The sequence below is a fragment of the Electrona antarctica genome (assembly GCF_951216825.1).
Source record: "Electrona antarctica genome assembly, chromosome: 5".
In the NCBI taxonomy this organism is placed as follows: domain Eukaryota; kingdom Metazoa; phylum Chordata; class Actinopteri; order Myctophiformes; family Myctophidae; genus Electrona; species Electrona antarctica.
Genome location: NC_136810.1, coordinates 3,517,427 through 3,536,618, shown reverse-complemented (window position 1 = coordinate 3,536,618; position 19,192 = coordinate 3,517,427). Strand labels below are relative to the sequence as shown.

The following is a 19,192-nucleotide window of genomic DNA, read 5'->3' as shown; positions in this document are numbered from 1 at the left end:
TCATTGGCTACGATTGGCTTCTAAACCTTTCAGGAGTAGCCCGCTTTGTACCCGTTTTGTACAAATCGCCACAACTACTCAACGCAGTGTCCGATTGTGGTAAATCTGTCCATGCATATTCCCACTAGGCTTTGGAAGAAATGCCACTTGACAGTTTTCAAATCAATCTCATGGTGGCGCTACAACAGGCCAAGCCGCGTCACACACACATGTTTATATTGCTCCTAAACATTTTGCCAAACATCACACACACACTCCTATCCTCCTGGTGGAGACCTGTGCCCAGAAGGGCACTTTTTCTAGTTTATTTTGTACCTGCCCTGCAGGGCAATCGGGCAACTATCGGTTTACACCACTTACTGGTAATCAGGGCATTTTGGTCCTTTAAGTTTAAGACACCATATCTTTCTTCTCATGCTAATCATTACATGTGATTAGAGTCATGGGAGCTTGGTCTGTGGTCGGCCAGGGTTGTTTTGGCAGCAAATTCTGATTTTAGTTTTAGTCATAGTCTCTTGAATAGTTTTCATTTAGTTTTAGTCACATTTTAGTCACCTGGCATGTCTTAGTGTTAGTCTAGTTTTAGTCGACTAAATATCATACGATTTTAGTCGACTAAATCTACAGTTGATTTAGTCGACTAAAATGTATTTTGGCGGACCTTGATGCCGTCGTAATGACTGTTTTTACACTTGCTGAAAATAGCCGATCTGTTGTGACGCGTTTTGAGCTATTTTCAGCATGCAACCAAGTGTAAAATGACTTATACTGGATCTCTTGTCCACTAGTCCCATTCCCTGAAGAAGGCAACTTGTTGCCGAAACGTTAAATAAAAATAAAAATGTGATGGCATCGTGACTACAAGCCGTGCGGCCTCTCTCCTCTCTCCTCAGTTTTATCACCTGCGGTCAGCACCTCCCCACTACTGGTGTGCACTCCTACCTTTTTGTTTGTTCACTAGTCCCTTCCTAACATTTTAGTCTTGTTTTTATTTGTTGACGAAATTGTCAACATATTTAGTCTCCGTTTTAGTCATCATAACTTGGTTTTCATTTAGTTTCCATTTAGTTTTCGTCAGTGAAAAAAGGTAGTCGACGAACATTTTTCGTCATAGTTTTATTCGACGAAATCAACACTGTGGTCAGCAGAGAGAGAGAGAGAGAGAGGGTGGGGTTGGAGGTAGAGTGAAAAGGAGGGAGGGTCATTCGGGGGATGGGAGAGCAGAGCCTCATCATCACGCCACACCACACAGGACTCCCCAGGGCCTGCTCACATTCTAAATGCCAGCCCCATTCACTGGAAGGCTGCAATCTAAAGGTTGGTGTACTGTGGGAACGTGCACCTTGTATGAAGGCCGGTATACTGTATGTTGTATAACTATATAGTCCTAGTCTAGTCATCATGCCTGTCAGAATCAGCGGCGTAACTAAAAGGCGGTAGTGCTGTCGCCTCACAGCTAGAAGGTCCAGGGTTCGATTCTTGCTGGGAACGCTGGGGGCGTGTTCCCTCCTCTGCGTCATCAGTGCCCATACCCGAGGCGGGGTTGGCGAAAGGGTCTTTCTGTGTGGAGTTTGCATGTTCTCCCCGTGTCCTCTAGGGTAGGTACCCTCACAAAAAAACATGCAGTAATCCTGGTCACTAAACTGCCTCCTCCTGGCCAGCCGTGGCGGGGCGCCTGATGGAGGGGAAGGAACTGGTTGGAATAACGTGTTCCTTCCACGCGCTACGTCCGGCCGGGGAAACTCTCCCCTGTCAGGTGAAAAGAAGCAGCTTGGACTCCTCATGCATAGAAGGAAGCATGAGGTCAGTCCGCTGCCCCCCCAGGTTGGCAGAGGAAGTGTAGCGCCCAGGATTACATGATTAAATCATTGACACTGGGTGAAAAAATGGGTTGTAAAATTGTGGGATCAAAATAATATTAAAAAAAAAAATAAGTCAGTAGGCCCCCACGCAGGCTGGTCAGCGCAGGCTGCCGTTGGTTATAGCCTGGTTCCAGACAAAATCTGGTTGGCTCGTCAACACTTCGGCCGTGAAGTCCTCCCACAATTGAGAGGGGCCAGACTTAATCTGCCTGGGTTCAATATGCTTTGCAAAGGCAGATGATGGCTGGTTTATGCGAGGCTAGCACTGTACAGTAGTTGTGAACGCACTTGTCACGATTGTGAACTGAGTAAAGTCTGTGTACAGAGGCTGTCGGGGGAGCCCACTGCACCCCCTCTCATGACTTCCTCCATGTTATTAGCCTACGCAGGGCACTCGTGTGCTACCAGCAGCCACCACCAGGCTCCGCCAAACGTTGGTCAACTCAACTGTTATTAATGTATTTATAATTTTATTTTACCGACGGCACGGGTGGGCGGGCGGGCGGGCGTGTGCCCCAAATGCCTCTGGGTCCCAACGCCATTGCGTTGTCTGCGTCACAGTTAAGTTTCGCAGCTGGTGAGAATGCCTGCATTGTTATCCCGGCACTTGACCTGAGTGTGAATGTAAAGTGTACACGATGCGTGCTGCCGGTCAGACAGCCACGATGCGTGCTGCCGGTCAGACAGCCATACGTTTAGTTTACACGATGCGTGCTGCCGGTCAGACAGCCATACGTTTAGTTTTAGAGGCTTTTCGCCTTCATTCTGATGTGCAGTGGAGAGAGACGGCAATCAGGGGAGAGAGTCACGGAGTGCTCTGGAATTGAACCCAGGAGCTGACTCGGCCATCAAGGCCTATTGTGGATACGTATGCACGCTTTTTTCACTGGTTCCCAAACTGGTTCCCAAGGGGTCTCCAGGTAATTCGCTTAATATGCATCATTGAATGATTATTTAAGACCTTTTTAATACCACATTGTCAAATATTTAGTGTGAAAGAGGCAAACATTGTGATTGCCGACCTTACAACAGAGCTGCCACCCCTGTGAAATGAGCTTTGCATCCAGTTGCATCAGAGCATTTGGCACGAACACAAGGTGTGTGTGTGTGTGTGTGTGTGTGTGTGTGTGTGTGTGTGTGTGTGTGTGTGTGTGTGTGTGTGTGTGTGTGTGTGTGTGTGTGTGTGTGTGTGTGTGTGTGTGTGTGTGTGTGTGTGTGTGTGTGTCTCTAACGCACACACAAACACACGCACATATTAACTGTATATATGATGCTTTCGGGTGTGCCAGGAACTCGCCGGAACCGGGCCGGCACCCTGGGTGCGTTCCTGTGGGTCTGGAACTGGAGACGTCATCGAAAATGTCCCCCCCCCCCCCCCCCCTGTTTAGCCGACGACAACAAAAAACTTAAAACGTTAATAACTCGCAATCTAAATCATCCCGTCTAATTATAAAACACGTCCTGTGTTAGACGGCCCTCCGCTGTCCAGTCACTAGTCGCGATAGATTTAATCTTACCTCCCGGTGGTGTCGAGTGTTTTGGCTACATCTAGCTGCCACAGCCACATCCGGCATAACATCCGGTCAGTCGGTAAAAGTGCTCCGTTGCTATAGATCGATTGGGCGCTATGATTTAATGGATTAAATAACCCTGTTCAATTAGAGTTGAGTACTTCTTCCAGCAGTAAGGCTGACCTTGGTAAACCTTTTCTTCTTCCACCAGTAAGGCTGACCTTGGTAAACCTTTTCTTCTTCCACCAGTAAGGCTGACCTTGGTAAACCTTTTCTTCTTCCACCAGTAAGGCTGACCTTGGTAAACCTTTTCTTCTTCCACCAGTAAGGCTGACCTTGGTAAACCTTTTCTTCTTCCACCAGTAAGGCTGACCTTGGTAAACCTTTTCTTCTTCCACTAGTAAGGCTGACCTTGGTAAACCTTTCTTCCAGCAGTAAGGCTGACCTTGGTAAACCTTTCTTCTTCCAGTAAGGCTGACCTTGGTAAACCTTTCTTCTAGCAGTAAGGCTGACCTTGGTAAACCTTTCTTCTTCCACCAGTAAGGCTGACCTTGGTAAACCTTTCTTCTTCCACCAGTAAGGCTGACCTTGGTAAACCTTTCTTCCACCAGTCAGGCTGACCTTGGTAAACCTTTCTTCCACCAGTAAGGCTGACCTTGGTAAACCTTTCTTCCAGCAGTCAGGCTGACCTTGGTAAACCTTTCTTCCAGCAGTAAGGCTGACCTTGGTAAACCTTTCTTCTTCCAGTAAGGCTGACCTTGGTAAACCTTTCTTCTTCCAGTAAGGCTGACCTTGGTAAACCTTTCTTCTTCCAGTAGTCAGGCTGACCTTGGTAAACCTTTCTTCTTCCAGTAGTCAGGCTGACCTTGCTAAACCTTTCTTCTAGCAGTAAGGCTGACCTTGGTAAACCTTTCTTCCAGTAGTCAGGCTGACCTTGGTAAACCTTTCTTCCAGTAGTCAGGCTGACCTTGCTAAACCTTTCTTCTAGCAGTAAGGCTGACCTTGGTAAACCTTTCTTCCAGTAGTCAGGCTGACCTTGGTAAACCTTTCTTCCAGTAGTCAGGCTGACCTTGGTAAACCTTTCTTCCAGCAGTAAGGCTGACCTTGGTAAACCTTTCTTCCAGTAGTCAGGCTGACCTTGGTAAACCTTTCTTCCAGTAGTCAGGCTGACCTTGGTAAACCTTTCTTCCAGCAGTAAGGCTGACCTTGGTAAACCTTTCTTCCAGTAGTCAGGCTGACCTTGGTAAACCTTTCTTCCAGTAGTCAGGCTGACCTTGGTAAACCTTTCTTCCAGTAGTCAGGCTGACCTTGGTAAACCTTTCTTCCAGTAGTCAGGCTGACCTTGGTAAACCTTTCTTCCAGTAGTCAGGCTGACCTTGGTAAACCTTTCTTCCACCAGTAAGGCTGACCTTGCTAAACCTTTCTTCCAGTAGTAAGGCTGACCTTGGTAAACCTTTCTTCCACCAGTAAGGCTGACCTTGGTAAACCTTTCTTCCAGTAGTCAGGCTGACCTTGGTAAACCTTTCTTCCACCAGTAAGGCTGACCTTGGTAAACCTTTCTTCTTCCAGTAGTAAGGCTGACCTTGGTAAACCTTTCTTCCACCAGTAAGGCTGACCTTGGTAAACCTTTCTTCCACCAGTAAGGCTGACCTTGGTAAACCTTTCTTCCAGCAGTCAGGCTGACCTTGGTAAACCTTTCTTCCACCAGTAAGGCTGACCTTGGTAAACCTTTCTTCCAGCAGTCAGGCTGACCTTGGTAAACCTTTCTTCTTCCACCAGTAAGGCTGACCTTGGTAAACCTTTCTTCCACCAGTAAGGCTGACCTTGGTAAACCTTTCTTCCAGCAGTCAGGCTGACCTTGGTAAACCTTTCTTCCACCAGTAAGGCTGACCTTGGTAAACCTTTCTTCCAGCAGTAAGGCTGACCTTGGTAAACCTTTCTTCCAGCAGTAAGGCTGACCTTGGTAAACCTTTCTTCCACCAGTCAGGCTGACCTTGGTAAACCTTTCTTCCAGCAGTAAGGCTGACCTTGGTAAACCTTTCTTCCAGTAGTAAGGCTGACCTTGGTAAACCTTTCTTCCAGTAGTAAGGCTGACCTTGGTAAACCTTTCTTCCACTAGTAAGGCTGACCTTGGTAAACCTTTCTTCCACCAGTAAGGCTGACCTTGGTAAACCTTTCTTCCACCAGTAAGGCTGACCTTGGTAAACCTTTCTTCCAGTAGTAAGGCTGACCTTGGTAAACCTTTCTTCCAGCAGTAAGGCTGACCTTGGTAAACCTTTCTTCCACCAGTAAGGCTGACCTTGGTAAACCTTTTCTCCCTGCAGGAGAAGGAGCAGAAACAGAGGCTGTTGGAGCCGGCGGTGGCGTTCCGAACCTCCCAGTGGCTCTCTGAGAAACACCTCAACCAGGACGAGGAGGTGAGTGTCTGTTGTTCTGTGTGGTTTTGGGCAACAAATTTATGTTTTAGTCGTAGTCTCTTGAATAGTTTTCATTTAGTTTTAGTCACATTTTAGTCACCTGGAATGTGTTAGTGTTAGTGTTTTAGTCGACTAAAAGTCATAAGATTTTAGTCAAATGTATTTTGGCGAGCCTTGATGTTGTCATAATGACTGTTTTTACACTGCATGCTGAAAATAGCCGATCTACAAGCTAACAACGCGTTGCAGTGTGACGCGTTGAGCTTGTAGATCTGCTATTTTCAGCATGCAACCTAGTGTAAAATTACTTTTTATTCTAGTTTATATTCGCCAACGAAATTGTCAATATATTTAGTCTTAGTTTTAGTCATCATAGCTTAGTTTTTTTTAGTTTCCATTTAGTTTTCGGCCGTGAAAAAGGTTAGTCGACGAACATTTTTCGTCTTAGTTTTAGTCGACAAAAACAACACTGGTTCTGCCGCGGTCTAACGGGTTTGCACATCATCGCTGTCTGGCATAAAAAAACCTGGCATGTCCAAAAACATGTCAACTGTCTTCCAATGCATGCAATGTAGTTATTTATTTAGTCACAAAACGCTTGTTTACTACTTTTTATTGTTTAAGCATTTCTAAAACTCTCCGACAGACTTCACCACTTTCAGTTCTAAATGTTTTTCAAAGTGTCTACAATGTACAATCAGTGTTGTTTTTGGCAGCACATTTCTATTTTAGTTTTAGTCATAGTCTCTTAACACATTTCCTGCCGCCATTAATTAATCCCTCGATTGCGTATTGCCATGGTTTAATCACGCGTGACACTTACTTTGAAGAGCCAAATATCCGTATCGCATTTTACTATGAAACCATTCCGTGTGTGTTGACGAAGCTGGTGCTCGTTCTCTCGGTCGGTGGTGGAAAAAGTGGACCGCGAGTATCACAGCGCCTGCTACAGGCCGTTGAAAACACTTGTCTGGGACAAAGCGTCCTCTGCAATGTCGCTTCTGTGAGAAAAAGCCGTCTGAAAACAGAGCCGGCAATGTTAGTGGATGCGCGCGCATTTTCAAAATGGCCGCGCCCATTGTGTCAGAAGCATAACAAAGCTAACGGACGGTAGATTTCGATACGATCGTATTAAAACATGCATTAATGAATACATCGCTGTTAAAACGGCTTTTCCGTTTGTGGCAGGCTACAAGATTCTACGTGTTAATATTCCTATGTTCCTGGCGGGTAAACGATTAAATAGTTTTCATTTAGTTTCAGTCACATTTTAGTCACCTGGAATGTTTTAGTGTTAGTCTAGTTTTAGTCGACTAAATATCATAAGATTTTAGTCGACTAAATCTACAGTTGATTAAGTCGACTAAAATGTATTTTGGCGGGCCTTCATGTTTACACATTTTACAAATGTCTTCTTCAAGCTGTTGACATGCTTGAGCAACGTCCGGAAATAACACCAGCCAAGCGTCCAATAGCCAAATGTGGTTAGGTTTTTATTGCTGTGTAAGTTTAAGAGACCACCCACCTTTTGAGCGGGTGTCTAGGAGTCGGAAGGTTCCGGGTTCGATGCCCTGGTCCTCCTGGCAGCATGTTGGAAGTGTCCTTGAGGAAGACACTTTAAGCAACGACTGTTTTCAGGACGGCTCCGCTACGCGGAAGTACGGCGGCTATGACGCCCACGCCGTAGCTGTCAAAATCGTTAAGCAAACAGCCGCCGGCGACGACGGTTGCCATGGTGACGCGTCCATGCAGCATGTGTCAAACATAAACACATTATTATTATTTTTAAAACACCCCGTCGCGTGTCAGCTAACTTGCCGATATTGCTTAATTCTTACATGCGCTGGACATGATCAGCAGTGGAAAGAGGAAGGTGTTGGAGCAATCTGTGTTATTCTAAAACCATTTTAATAAACATGGTTAATATGACATATGGTGTTAGTGTTATCTCTTCATTCAGAGCATGACAACACATTACACAGCATAAGAGAGGTGATGGAGCAGTCGGTGTAAATGTATGACAGCTATAATTTCAATAAACATGGTTATGACATGGCGTTGTAGACACTACGTGTAAGTGTATGTTCTCCCGTAGTAGAAAGGGCTGCGACGGAGAGCAGGTTTATGTATCGAGCACTGATCCATTTCCGGTTGCCGTAGCCGACTGCCGTAGCCGTCGTTGCTTAAAGTCGCTACTGAAACCGTGACTGCTCCCGTTGAGCCAGACGGTGCCTTGCGTCGTTGCCCTACCGTTGGCGTCAGTGTTGATTTCGTCGACTAAAACGAAGACGAAAAATGTTCGTCGACTACCTTTTTCCACTGACAAACTAAATGGAAACTACCGGTAAATAAAAACTAAGCTATGATGATTAAAACTATAAGACTAAATATACTGACAATTTCGTCAACAAATAAAAACTAGACTAAAATGTTAGGAAGGGACTAGTGGACAAGAGATCCACTGTAAGTCATTTTACACTTGGTTGCATGCTGAAAATAGCAGATCTACAAGCTCACAATGCGTCGCGCTGCCATGCATTGTGAGCTTGTAGATCGGCTATTTTCAGCAAGTGTAAAAACAGTCCTTCATTCTTACAGTGATAGTTTAGGCTGACTTCGTAATTGTTGTATGCTTGTTTTCGGTTCATAAAACATTTAGGATTAGTGATTTAGAGGTTAGGTTTAGGGCTTATGATTGGATGATGGCTACTTATAGGGGTTGTGCCACAGAAATAGCAGATCTACAAGCCCACAACCATGTGAGCACTCTGACTTTCAATTGCACATACATTTTGTTTTGAATGATTCCACTTTTATTTGCGTGCAGGACACGCAGAAGGCCATGGTGGAGAGGAAGAAGGACGAGGATCTGGACCGACAGGTTCTGCTGGCCGAGCAGCGGAGGGAGGAAGAGCGCCTCCTACAGGAGGACCGGGAGAACGAGGAGATGGAGAGGGTCAAGTCTGTGCAGGGTGAGAGACACTGAGACACAGAGAGGGTCAAGGCTGTGGAGGGTGAGAGACACTGAGACACAGAGAGAGAGAGGGTGAAGGCTGTGGAGGGTGAGAGACACTGAGACAGAGAGAGAGAGAGAGAGAGAGGGGATCAAGGCTGTGGAGGGTGAGAGACACAGAGAGAGAGAGAGAGAGAGAGAGAGAGGGGATCAAGGCTGTGGAGAGAGAGAGGGAGAGGGGGAGAGAGAGGGTCAAGGCTGTGGAGGGTGAGAGACACAGAGAGAGAGAGAGAGAGAGAGAGAGAGAGAGAGAGGGGGGATCAAGGCTGTGGAGAGAGAGGGAGAGGGGGAGAGAGAGAGAGATGGAGAGGGGGAGAGAGAGGGTCAAGGCTGTGGAGGGTGAGAGACACTGGGAGAGAGAGAGAGAGAGAGAGAGAGAGGATCAAAGCTGTGGGGAGAGAGAGAGAGGGAGAGGGGGAGAGAGAGGGTTAAGGCTGTGGAGGGGCAAAACACTGAAGTCCTTAAACCAGAAACCTAAACCTAACCTCCCACGGGGCAGCACACCTAAACCTAACCTTAACCCATGTCTAACCAATGACTAGTCTAAACTAAGTATGCACGAGTGTAAGTGTAAATCAATGCTTACGTCATGGGCTGATATCTCAGAGGGTCGGAAAACCTTATCAGTCCTGCGTTCCTTTATCCCATTCTGGACGGGAACCCGTGTTTTATAGCATTATGTTATACTTTAAAAAAAATAGCAGATCTACAAGCTCGTAGCGCGGCAGCACTCAGTGCCGCGCTACGAGCTTGTAGGTCTGCTATTTTTGAATAATCGTGAAAATGTGGCGCAAATCTTTGAATATATATTCTTTCAGAACGTTTTTAACTCAAATCTTTGCTTCTGGGGGGGGGTTCCTGGAACAACACATTTTCAGATGGGGGTCGGCGACCAAATACATATATTTTTGGGGGTCCTTGACATGAAAATGTTTGAGAACGACTGACGTAGAAACATAGGGGTTTCTCATAAAACTGTCAGCATTTAGAAGGCATTTGTCTAATCGTCCTCAGGTCTAAATGAGTTAAAGCTGATATCAAAGTGCGAAAAAAGGGCCGTTTCATCTCCTTTCATCAGCCTTAGGCCTGTCAGTGGCAGCTGATGGGTGGGTGGGGGGGGTGGTGGGTGGGTGGGGGGGGGGGGGACTGCAGCCTCCGTACCTCTCTCTCAAGGGCAGAACGGATTCTGAAGGGCAGCGACCATAGAGAGATAAAAGGATAGAGACCGAACCGGAGCGTTAGCCCCGCCCCCAAGCTATTAATTTCAATAGAAGTTGCTCAGTGGCGTTTTGAAGCACCCGGAAGACTGCCCGGAAGTATAATTATAACTCAATGGCTCGAGTGAGCGGAAGTTTAGCCTATAGCCTAGCCCCGGACCTCAAATTTGAGGGGTGGGGCTGATGGGCGGGGCTGACGCACGTGACGTCATGAACGTCCGGACGTCCACCTCCATGTGGGCGGCTGTGGCTCAGGAGGTAGAGCAGGTCGTCCAATGATCGTCCTGGGTCCTGCGGTTCGAATCCCGGCTCCTCCTCCTGTCCACATGTGGAAGTGTCCTTGGGCAAGACACTGAACCCTACATCGCCTCCAATGAGGCGGTCGGTGTGAGCTTGCCACCGTCGGTGTGTGAATGTGGGAAGTGAGGACGCTGGCGTCGACTGTTCTCCGCTTCACCTCCCAATGAATGAACCATTGTAAAGCGCTTTGAGCACTTGGAAAAGCGCTATAATAATGCAATTCATTATTATGAAAGTGCTGCAATTCCACATTTCGCCAGTAGATATAGTGGCAGCTTCAACGTTGGATAGCCTTACTGGGGGGCGTGGCAGTGACCGGCCCGCACCGCACAACTCTGCCCAACTCTCCGTCCGCCGGAGGACGAGAAAGGGGAAGAAAAAAAATCAGCGTAGAAGAAGCGCTCGGCAAGCTAGTGATTTATGTATGGTGCGCGAGGCCTGCGAGCGGGGAATGTTCAGGGCCTTTAACCCATTTAGGCCTGACGTCGAAATTAAAAAAATGTCTTCTACAGTTTTCTGAAATACCTCATGTTTCTGTATCAGTGGTGCTCGATATTTCATGTCAAGGACCCCAAAAATTATATGTAATTGGCCGCCGACCCCCATCTGAAAATATGTTGTTCCAGGGACCTCCAGAAACAAAGATTTGAGTTCAAAACATTCGCTCTGAAAGAATATACATTCAAAGATTTGCGCCACATGTATTTGCGCCACACTCGTAGCGCGGCACTCGGTGCCGCACTACGAGCTTGTAGATCTGCTATTTTTCAACAGCTAAAGCATAACATAATGCTTAAAACACCAAAAGGGGTTCCCGTCCAGAATGCGTTAATCACAGTGTCCTCCCCATCTCTCTCCTCTCCCCTCCCTCTGATGTCATCTGTCAGGTGTTAATGAACTGCTGATTGTGCTTCAGTGGAGGAGCCTCATTAATGTATTATAGATGAACAGCAGGACGCGCTCGGCCTGCGCTCTGGGTGGATTGCATGTGTGGAATCTTCCCCCAAACATCTTTTAATCTGCACAGCGGGAGGGTTGGCAGGCAGCTCTGTGCCTTTCATGTTGAAAGACAAGGCAGCAAGCATATACTGTGTGTGTGTGTGCGCGTGTGTGCGCGCGAGTGCGCATATATCATTCATACACACACACACACACACACACATCTCTGGCACTTTTTGATCAGCTGTCCCTGAGTCAACAGACAATCGGCTGAATCGTTGTCTTCTCCAGTGCTCTGAGACCATGTGGTTTCCGTCGCTGAAGGCCTGGTAGATCTATTGAATCTATAAACGACCAATTATACTTCCCACGTAGATCTACGTTGCCGCGAGGGTTTCACTAAAACCGTCGTGTGCGTTTTGTCGCCCAGCTCACGTCCGCGTGGACATTCCCGTGCTTTCGCAGGTTTTCCGACTGCGGCATGCACTTGACTAAAGTACTCTTGACTGCGCAGTGCACACCGCCCTTTAGAAAAGAAAAATGGACGCTTTGAGGGGATGTTGAATGGAATAGTAAATGGATCCATCGGTACATGTCGTATTATATCATATCTGTCGGGTGGAAACCTCATTATGTCCAATAATGTACTTTTGATGCTTGTGTGTGACTGCTGCTGCCTGCTGTATGAGCACGTAGGGTGTTCATTTGAGAGTATGCACATTGCATACTCTCTGCGACGCGTTATGGGCTTGTAGATCGGCTGTTTTCAGCATGCAAACAAAGTGTAAAATTACTTATACTGGATCTCTTGTCCACTAGTCCCTTCCTAACAGTTTTTATTTGTTGACGAAATTGTCAGTATATTTAGTCTTATAGTTTTAGTCATCATAGCTTAGTTTTCATTTAGTTTCCGTTTAGTTTTCGTCAGTGGAAAACCTTGAATATCTTATTTTGTCGCAACAGTTCACTAATCTCTCTGCAGTGTATTTCTCCCAATAGGTATATGGGAGTTTTTTTTGTCGTTGGTCATAGTTTCAAACTCACTTTAAGTGTGTGTAATCTGTGGGAAGTATGTGTCTCTGATATCTTGGTATAGTGGGCAGGTGGTTAGAAAGTGTAGCTCAGGGGCACGGTGGCACAGTTGGTAGTGCATGTCGCCTCACAGCTAGAAGGTCCTGGGTTCGATTCCCGCTCGGGACGCTGTGGGAGCTGGCGGCGTGTTTCCTCCTCCGTGTCATCAGTGCCCATACCCGAGGCGGGGTTGGCGAAAGGGCCTTTCTGTGTGGAGTTTGCATGTTCTCCCCGTGTCCCCTAGGGTAGGTACCCTCACAAAAAACATGCAGTAATCCTGGTCTCTAAACTGCCTCCCCCTGGTCAGCCTGGGCGCCTGATGGAGGGGAAAGGAACTAGCCTGGCTAATAAGCCAGACTGAATCAGCCGTTGGCAAAAACAAAATTGCCTGCCGGCGGATTACGGTCTGGAGAGGCTCAATTGTACGCCCATTTCCTACACCAGAGAACTGGTGTGGCCAATCGGGACACGGTATGCAATATGGGTGGGCTTTGGTACAGTGACGTTCAATGCTTGAGACCTTTGACTGACAGTAGCTCTGACCAATTGTGTCAAAGAGAAAATTTTGAACCCGCCCCCCGGGAAACAAGATCCATACACAGCATCTCCAGACTCAAATACCACACGACAGTGTGATTTGAGTCTGGCTTATTAGCCAGGCTAGAAAGGAACTGGTTGGAATAACGTGTTCCTTCTACGCGCTACGCCCAACGAGGGAAACTCCCCCCTGTCAGGTGTAAAGGAGCAACTTGGACACTCAGGCATGAAGGAAGCATGAGTTCAAGTCCGTTGCTCTCCCCATGTCCCCCATATATGGGGACTAGGTTGGTGGAGGGTGTGTAGAGCCCAGGATCACATTAGATAATTGACACAGGGTCAGGGGTGAAAAATGGGTTACAAAATCGCGGGATAAAAAAAAAAAAGAATAAAGTGTAGCTCTGTTTCTACCACATGTTGTGTGCAGTGGGTGCATAGTCTGTCTTCCCTTGGGGGCGGGTCTGTCTGTGGCGGCCTTTCTCTATTGCAAGGCTGTGTTCACTGAGTCTGTACCTAGTCAATGCTTTCCTAAGTTTTGGGTTGTTTACCGTGCTCAGGCTTGCAGCCTATAGTTTGTGCTCAACCTCCTGGTTCTCCTTCTCTCCCTCAGAGCGAGCCCGGAGGAGGAAGCTGCGTGAGGAGAAGGCCTGGTTGCTCTCTCAGGGCAAAGACCTTCCTCCTGAGCTGCTCAATCTGGAGCCCCACTCACCCATCCGCAGCAGAGCGCGCAAGACCAAACAGTTGTAAGAAAACTTAGTTTTTTATTTTTCCTTGTTGTGTGACAGAAAATAAACATACATTGTGCATTTCACTGTATCCGACATGTTAATATCCCTGTTAATATACCTGCCCCCCCCCCCCACCATTTTTGTATACCCCACCATTTTTGTATACCCCACCATAGACAACCAATATAAGGCAAAATTTCATCATGCTTTCAGTAGCATGCGACTTGTCAAACTAGGGGGTTTATATGACTCTGAATCCATTCCAAGCATTCGTTTTGTACGAAAAACACTCGGCTATATTCACTTGCCCAAATGTGCTGACCTCATCACATTTGTTTCTAGAGTGGTTTGGCTACATCAGCCACATCCGGAACAACATCCGGTCAGTCGGTAAAAGTTGTCCGTGTTTATAAATCGACTGGGCGCTATGATGTAATGGATTAAATAACCCTGGGCAATTAAAGTGTTAACCGTTGAGCTTTTGGGCCTGTGGCTCCCTGGCTATCTGGGACAAACATGGCTCCCTGGCTATCTGGGACAAACATGGCTCCCTGGCTATCTGGGACAAACATGGCTCCCTGGCTATCTGGGACAAACATGGCTCCCTGGCTATCTGGGACAAACATGGCTCCCTGGCTATCTGGGACAAACATGCCAGCGAAATAGTTTAGGGAAGTACTAGCAGACAACTAAGTACAGGTATATAGGGTTTCATTTACTAACTTTAGAGATTACTCTCTTCTTTCCCCTGAAGTTTCACAGCCAACACACTATTATTATTTTTTGGATAATGATGATGATGATGATGGTTTGTGGTGTGTTCCTTTTTCAGCTATGAAATCGATGACGACTACACTGCTTTGTACAAAGGTAGGGATAATCCTCTCCTACATTTCACCCATTTTATGCTATATCTTTTATGCTATATCTTCGTACAGTTGGTCCCCAATAATGTTCATTATTATTTATGAGACAGCAGTATTTCTGTCCCAGATGTGGGCCGTGGGACAACTACGAAACTTTCCTCCAATGACATCAGTGTTGTTTTCGTCGACTAAAACTAAGACGCAAAATGTTCGTCGACTACCTTTTTCCACTGACGAAAACTAAACGGAAACTACTTGAAAACTAAGCTATGTTGACTAAAACTAAGACTAAATATACTGACGTCAACAAATAAAAACTAGACTAAAATGTTAGGAAGGGATTAGTGGACAAGAGATCCAGTATAAGTAATTTTATACTTGGTTGCATGCTGAAAATAGCCGATCTGTGGGCTTGTAGATCAGCTATTTTCAGCAAGTCATTACGACGGCATCAAGGCCCGCCTAAACACATTCTGTTCGACTAAATAAACTGTAGATTTAGTCGACTAAAATCTTAGACTAACACTAAAACATTCCGGGTGACTAAAATGTGACTAAAACTAAATGAAAACTATTCAAGAGACTACGACTAAAACTAAAATCAAAATGGGCCGCCAAAACCAACACTGAATGACGCCATCGGTGGGGATTCCCTGCTCTCCCTGGAAAGTTAGCGTTCTGAAATAGATCCATTGTTGTACTTGTGCAGCAACAGCAATGCTTTAACTGGTTTGTCACTAGACGGGTTTAGAGTAGACTGGTATAATTAGCATTCGTTGAGGGACCGATGTTATGAAGTCGGTGAAAATGTGTGAAAAAGTGCATCTTTTAAGGCAGACATTCAAACGACATTTCCTTGACACTAATGGTGTGTGTGAACCTGTGCTTTTGTTCATCACAGTTTGCATTTCTACCTGTGTTCTCTTTCTCTCTCTCTCTCTCTCTCTCTCTCTCTCTCTCTCTCTCAATTTTCAATTCAATGTTCAATTCAAAGGGCTTTAATGGCATGAGAAAACATACGTTTACATTGCCAAAGCACAATACAACAATATACAATCAAAACACAAATTTGAGAGTCAGAATCTTCAATAGATCAATTTCTATGTACCAAGATCACTCAATGCAGGTATAGTGCAGGAATATACACAATGATTAGTCTTCAGGGTGGTTGTGTTCCATTTCATATCCTTCTCCTATCACAGCAACTCACAAATCTCGCTGCTGTGTTTGCACATTGCCGTACTTCGCCCAGCAGATATGGGAGTTTTTTTGTCATTAGTCACGTTTTCAAAATCTCTGTGTGGTTGTAATCTCTCTCTCTCTCTCTCTCTCTCTCTCTCTCTCTCTCCAGTGTTGGAGGCCCTGAAAGCGCACAAGGACGCGTGGCCCTTCCTGGAGCCTGTGGACGAGTCTTACGCCCCCAATTACAATGAGATCATTCAGGTATTACCACGAGACCATTCAGGTATTACCACGAGATCATTCAGGTAGTCTTCGTGACCAGAGACTATTTATTTACTCCAGAGCTCAACAGGGGGCGACCACTTTTAGAACGGCTGTGGAGCTGGAAGTGAATTTCTCATAATTGTACCCCGTAGATGTTTCAGAAAATCCTTTACGAGTTTTAAGCCTGTTAATTTGGTTTCATTTTATGCTCTCAGTCTCAAGAGTTAAGGGTCCATTTGGTTACCAACTCTCCATCATTTAGCATGGGGGGGACCACCTTGAAACCCCCTCAAGGACCACTGGTGGTCCGCTGGTTGAAAACCACTGCTCTGTGTCATTGTACTGTATGTATGCAAGCAGCAACTCTTTTCACTGCTGTCTCGTTGTCCCTCTAGTAAATCATTGTGCGGTGTGACGGTGGTAGGTGGACATGTATTCAATTCATCACTCCCTCCCTGACTCCACGCAGACCCCCATGGATCTGTCCAGCATTGAGAAGAAGCTCAACGACGGGGGGTACGTCGCCAAGGAGGAGTTTGTCGCCGACGTGAAGCTCATATTTGAGAACTGCGTCCAGTACAACGGAGAAGACAGTGGTAAATAAATATAACATGCATTACGTTACATTCGTGCATTATATGTGCACGCACGCACGCACGCACACACACACACACACACACAATCTCCAGAATCCCTTGACCTGAATTGGCACTGTGTACTTGGTCTGCTTTTTTTCTCCCATGCACACCAAATCAATTCACGGGAAAACAGCCCCATCTACAGGCTCACAGCGCGTGTGTGTGCAGCTGAAGCTAAAAGCTTTCCCTTAGGGTTGCTACAGGGTTCAAGTGTTTTTAAGAGCTGCCAAAAGCAGAGATGCTGCATATGGATTTTAATCTATGACAGCCACAGCTCAGAATCAATTTCACTGAAGTACATGTGGCTGGGAGACTGGAGTGTGCATGTGTGTGTGTGGGGGGGGGGGGGATGGAGAGGGTGATGCAGGGAGGGAGAGAGAGAGAGAGAGAGGGAGAGGGAGAGGGAGAGGGAGAGGGAGAGAGGGGAGGACAAGAATAAAAAGAGGGCCGGACCTGGTGCTGTGCTGGGGCCGGGGCCCAGCGCTGACAGTGATTAATGGGGAGTGATTGAGTTGTGTGCTCCGTTGCTCAGGGGGGGCTCAGGGGGGCTCCGGGGCCCGGCCAGGCCCTGCAGTGCCACGGAGACATTCCAGGCCCCTAAGCCCCCCTGTCTGGAGCCATCCATCCGACTGAATGCACTCCCCAGGGATGGATGGATGGAGGGGCGGGCGGTAGGGAGGGAGGGAGGCAGGGATGGCGAAATGACCATGGATGAGGGGGGGGAGGGGCTGAAGGAGTTGGAAGAGCAAAGGGGAGGGGTGTGGGTCAACCTGTGCCCTTTGACCTGGTCAGCTGTCCAGCCATTGGCCTGAGAACAGAGGGGTGAGTGTGTGTCTGAGGGTCCATGGTGTGTGTTTGAATGCGTGTGGTGTTTATTTGCATGTCCAGGAATGTGTTTGTGATATTGTGGAACGTGTGTGTGTGTTGGATGGATCCAATTAATGTAGTTATTATTTAGTCACAAGCTCTTATTGATGCTGGTATCTTTATAAAATCCATAGACACACTTAGCCACTTTCATAAAAATATACATTAATAGCAAAAATAACAGATATACAAGCTCCCTTGCGAGGGCTATTTTGGCTCCTTTTGGGCGGGTCTTGGGGTCTTCCTGATGAAGACCTGATCGGGTCGAAACGTTGAATCTAATAAAATACTACTGGGAGCATTAAGAGCGGTGTGCGGACATCCTACCTTCTTTCTACTTTTGGGCGACACTCACAAATGTGTGCATTCATTTTCCAAAACATAAATAAATTAAAATACAATGGAGTGGAGATACTGTACAAGGTATCTGCCAGACAGCGACAACTTGCTTGTATAGGCTAATAGATAATCCAACACAGTGAAATTCATGGCTCCTTGGTTGTTTGTCAAAGTTACATTGCCACTGCTTCTTAACACTTTAATTGCCCGGGGTTATTTAATCCGCCCATTCGATTTATAAACACAGACCACTTTTACCGACGGACCGGATGTTGTGGTGAATGTGTGTGTGTAGCAGCTAACAATAGCCACACCACTCTAGAGTCGATCGACAACAACGGGAGGTAAGAATAAATCTATCGCGACTAGCGACTGGACCGCGGAGGGCCATCTAACACAGGATGTTTTTTCATAATTAGACGGGATGATTTAGATCGGGAGTTATCAATGTTTTAAGATTTTCGTTTTCATCAGCTAAACAGGGGAGGGAGTTTTTCGATGACGTCTCACTCTTACGCAACACAGAGGATTGCCCAACAGGCGCTCCTAGCTGGTGGAGCCATGCGATCCGTTCTCATATCAATAAACTTCGTCTTTTGGACAATACTTCGTCCTGGGCGTCGGGCGTTACTAATAGAAAGGACAAAGCTCTCAACACGTTTTGACTTGTTGTGAGCTTGTAGATCGGGGCTATCATCACATGGTGTGCCTGCACAGGTGTCATTTGGTTATAAGATCTGTACGCATTATGTTTCCTCAGAATACACCACCATGTCGGAGTCTCTGGACAGGTGTTTCAGCCGCGCGCTGGCCAAACACTTCCCCTCGGAGGACGGGGACACGGACGAGGAGTTCCGCGGCGAGGACAAGGAGCGCAAGGAGAAGAAACGCCACCGCGGCAGCAGTAAGCACTCTACTGGGCCTGACGGTCTGATCAAAGCCACGGAGCAGGCGGCACATCATCGCAAACGCGGCTCCCAAGGAGGCGGCAAGGGCAGCAACAACCCCACCGAGGAGGAGCGCAAGCCTGCCCTTCCGCCCCCTCCCCCCCACTGGGCCAACGGCCCCCCTCACCCCCACGGCATGCCCCCCAACCAGCAGCACATCCACGGAGCAGACATGAGGGGCATGTACCACCCCGGACAGCAGGTATACTTGCATAATTATTCATTCGTAGCCACTATCTCTTACAAGGTGGAAATTAGATACAAATGGTTTATTTTCCTGTAATTGTTATTGTTTCCCTCTTGCAGAATAATTACTGTCAAGTATTTTATAATGCAAGGAATTCCCCCTGGCCAGCCGGGGCGCCTGATGGAGGGCAAAGGAACTGGTTGGAATAACGTGTTCCTTCCATGCGCTACGTCCAACCAGGGAAACTCCCCCCTGTCAAGGTGTAAACTTGGACACTCATCATGCATGAAGGAAGCATGAGTTCAAG

General features: G+C 46.9%; 1 protein-coding gene across 1 annotated transcript in view; it reads left to right on the top strand.

The window, feature by feature from the left end:
• The window catches only part of cecr2 (CECR2 histone acetyl-lysine reader), a 93,998-nt gene that overhangs the window by 59,237 nt on the left and 15,569 nt on the right, over positions 1–19,192 (top strand). The window contains exons 8-14 of the mRNA XM_079501027.1: positions 5,698–5,790; positions 8,618–8,762; positions 13,478–13,610; positions 14,428–14,465; positions 15,813–15,904; positions 16,377–16,503; positions 18,512–18,900. Of these exons, the coding sequence (XP_079357153.1) occupies positions 5,698–5,790; positions 8,618–8,762; positions 13,478–13,610; positions 14,428–14,465; positions 15,813–15,904; positions 16,377–16,503; positions 18,512–18,900 (1,017 nt within the window). The remainder of the gene's footprint in view (positions 1–5,697; positions 5,791–8,617; positions 8,763–13,477; positions 13,611–14,427; positions 14,466–15,812; positions 15,905–16,376; positions 16,504–18,511; positions 18,901–19,192) is intronic.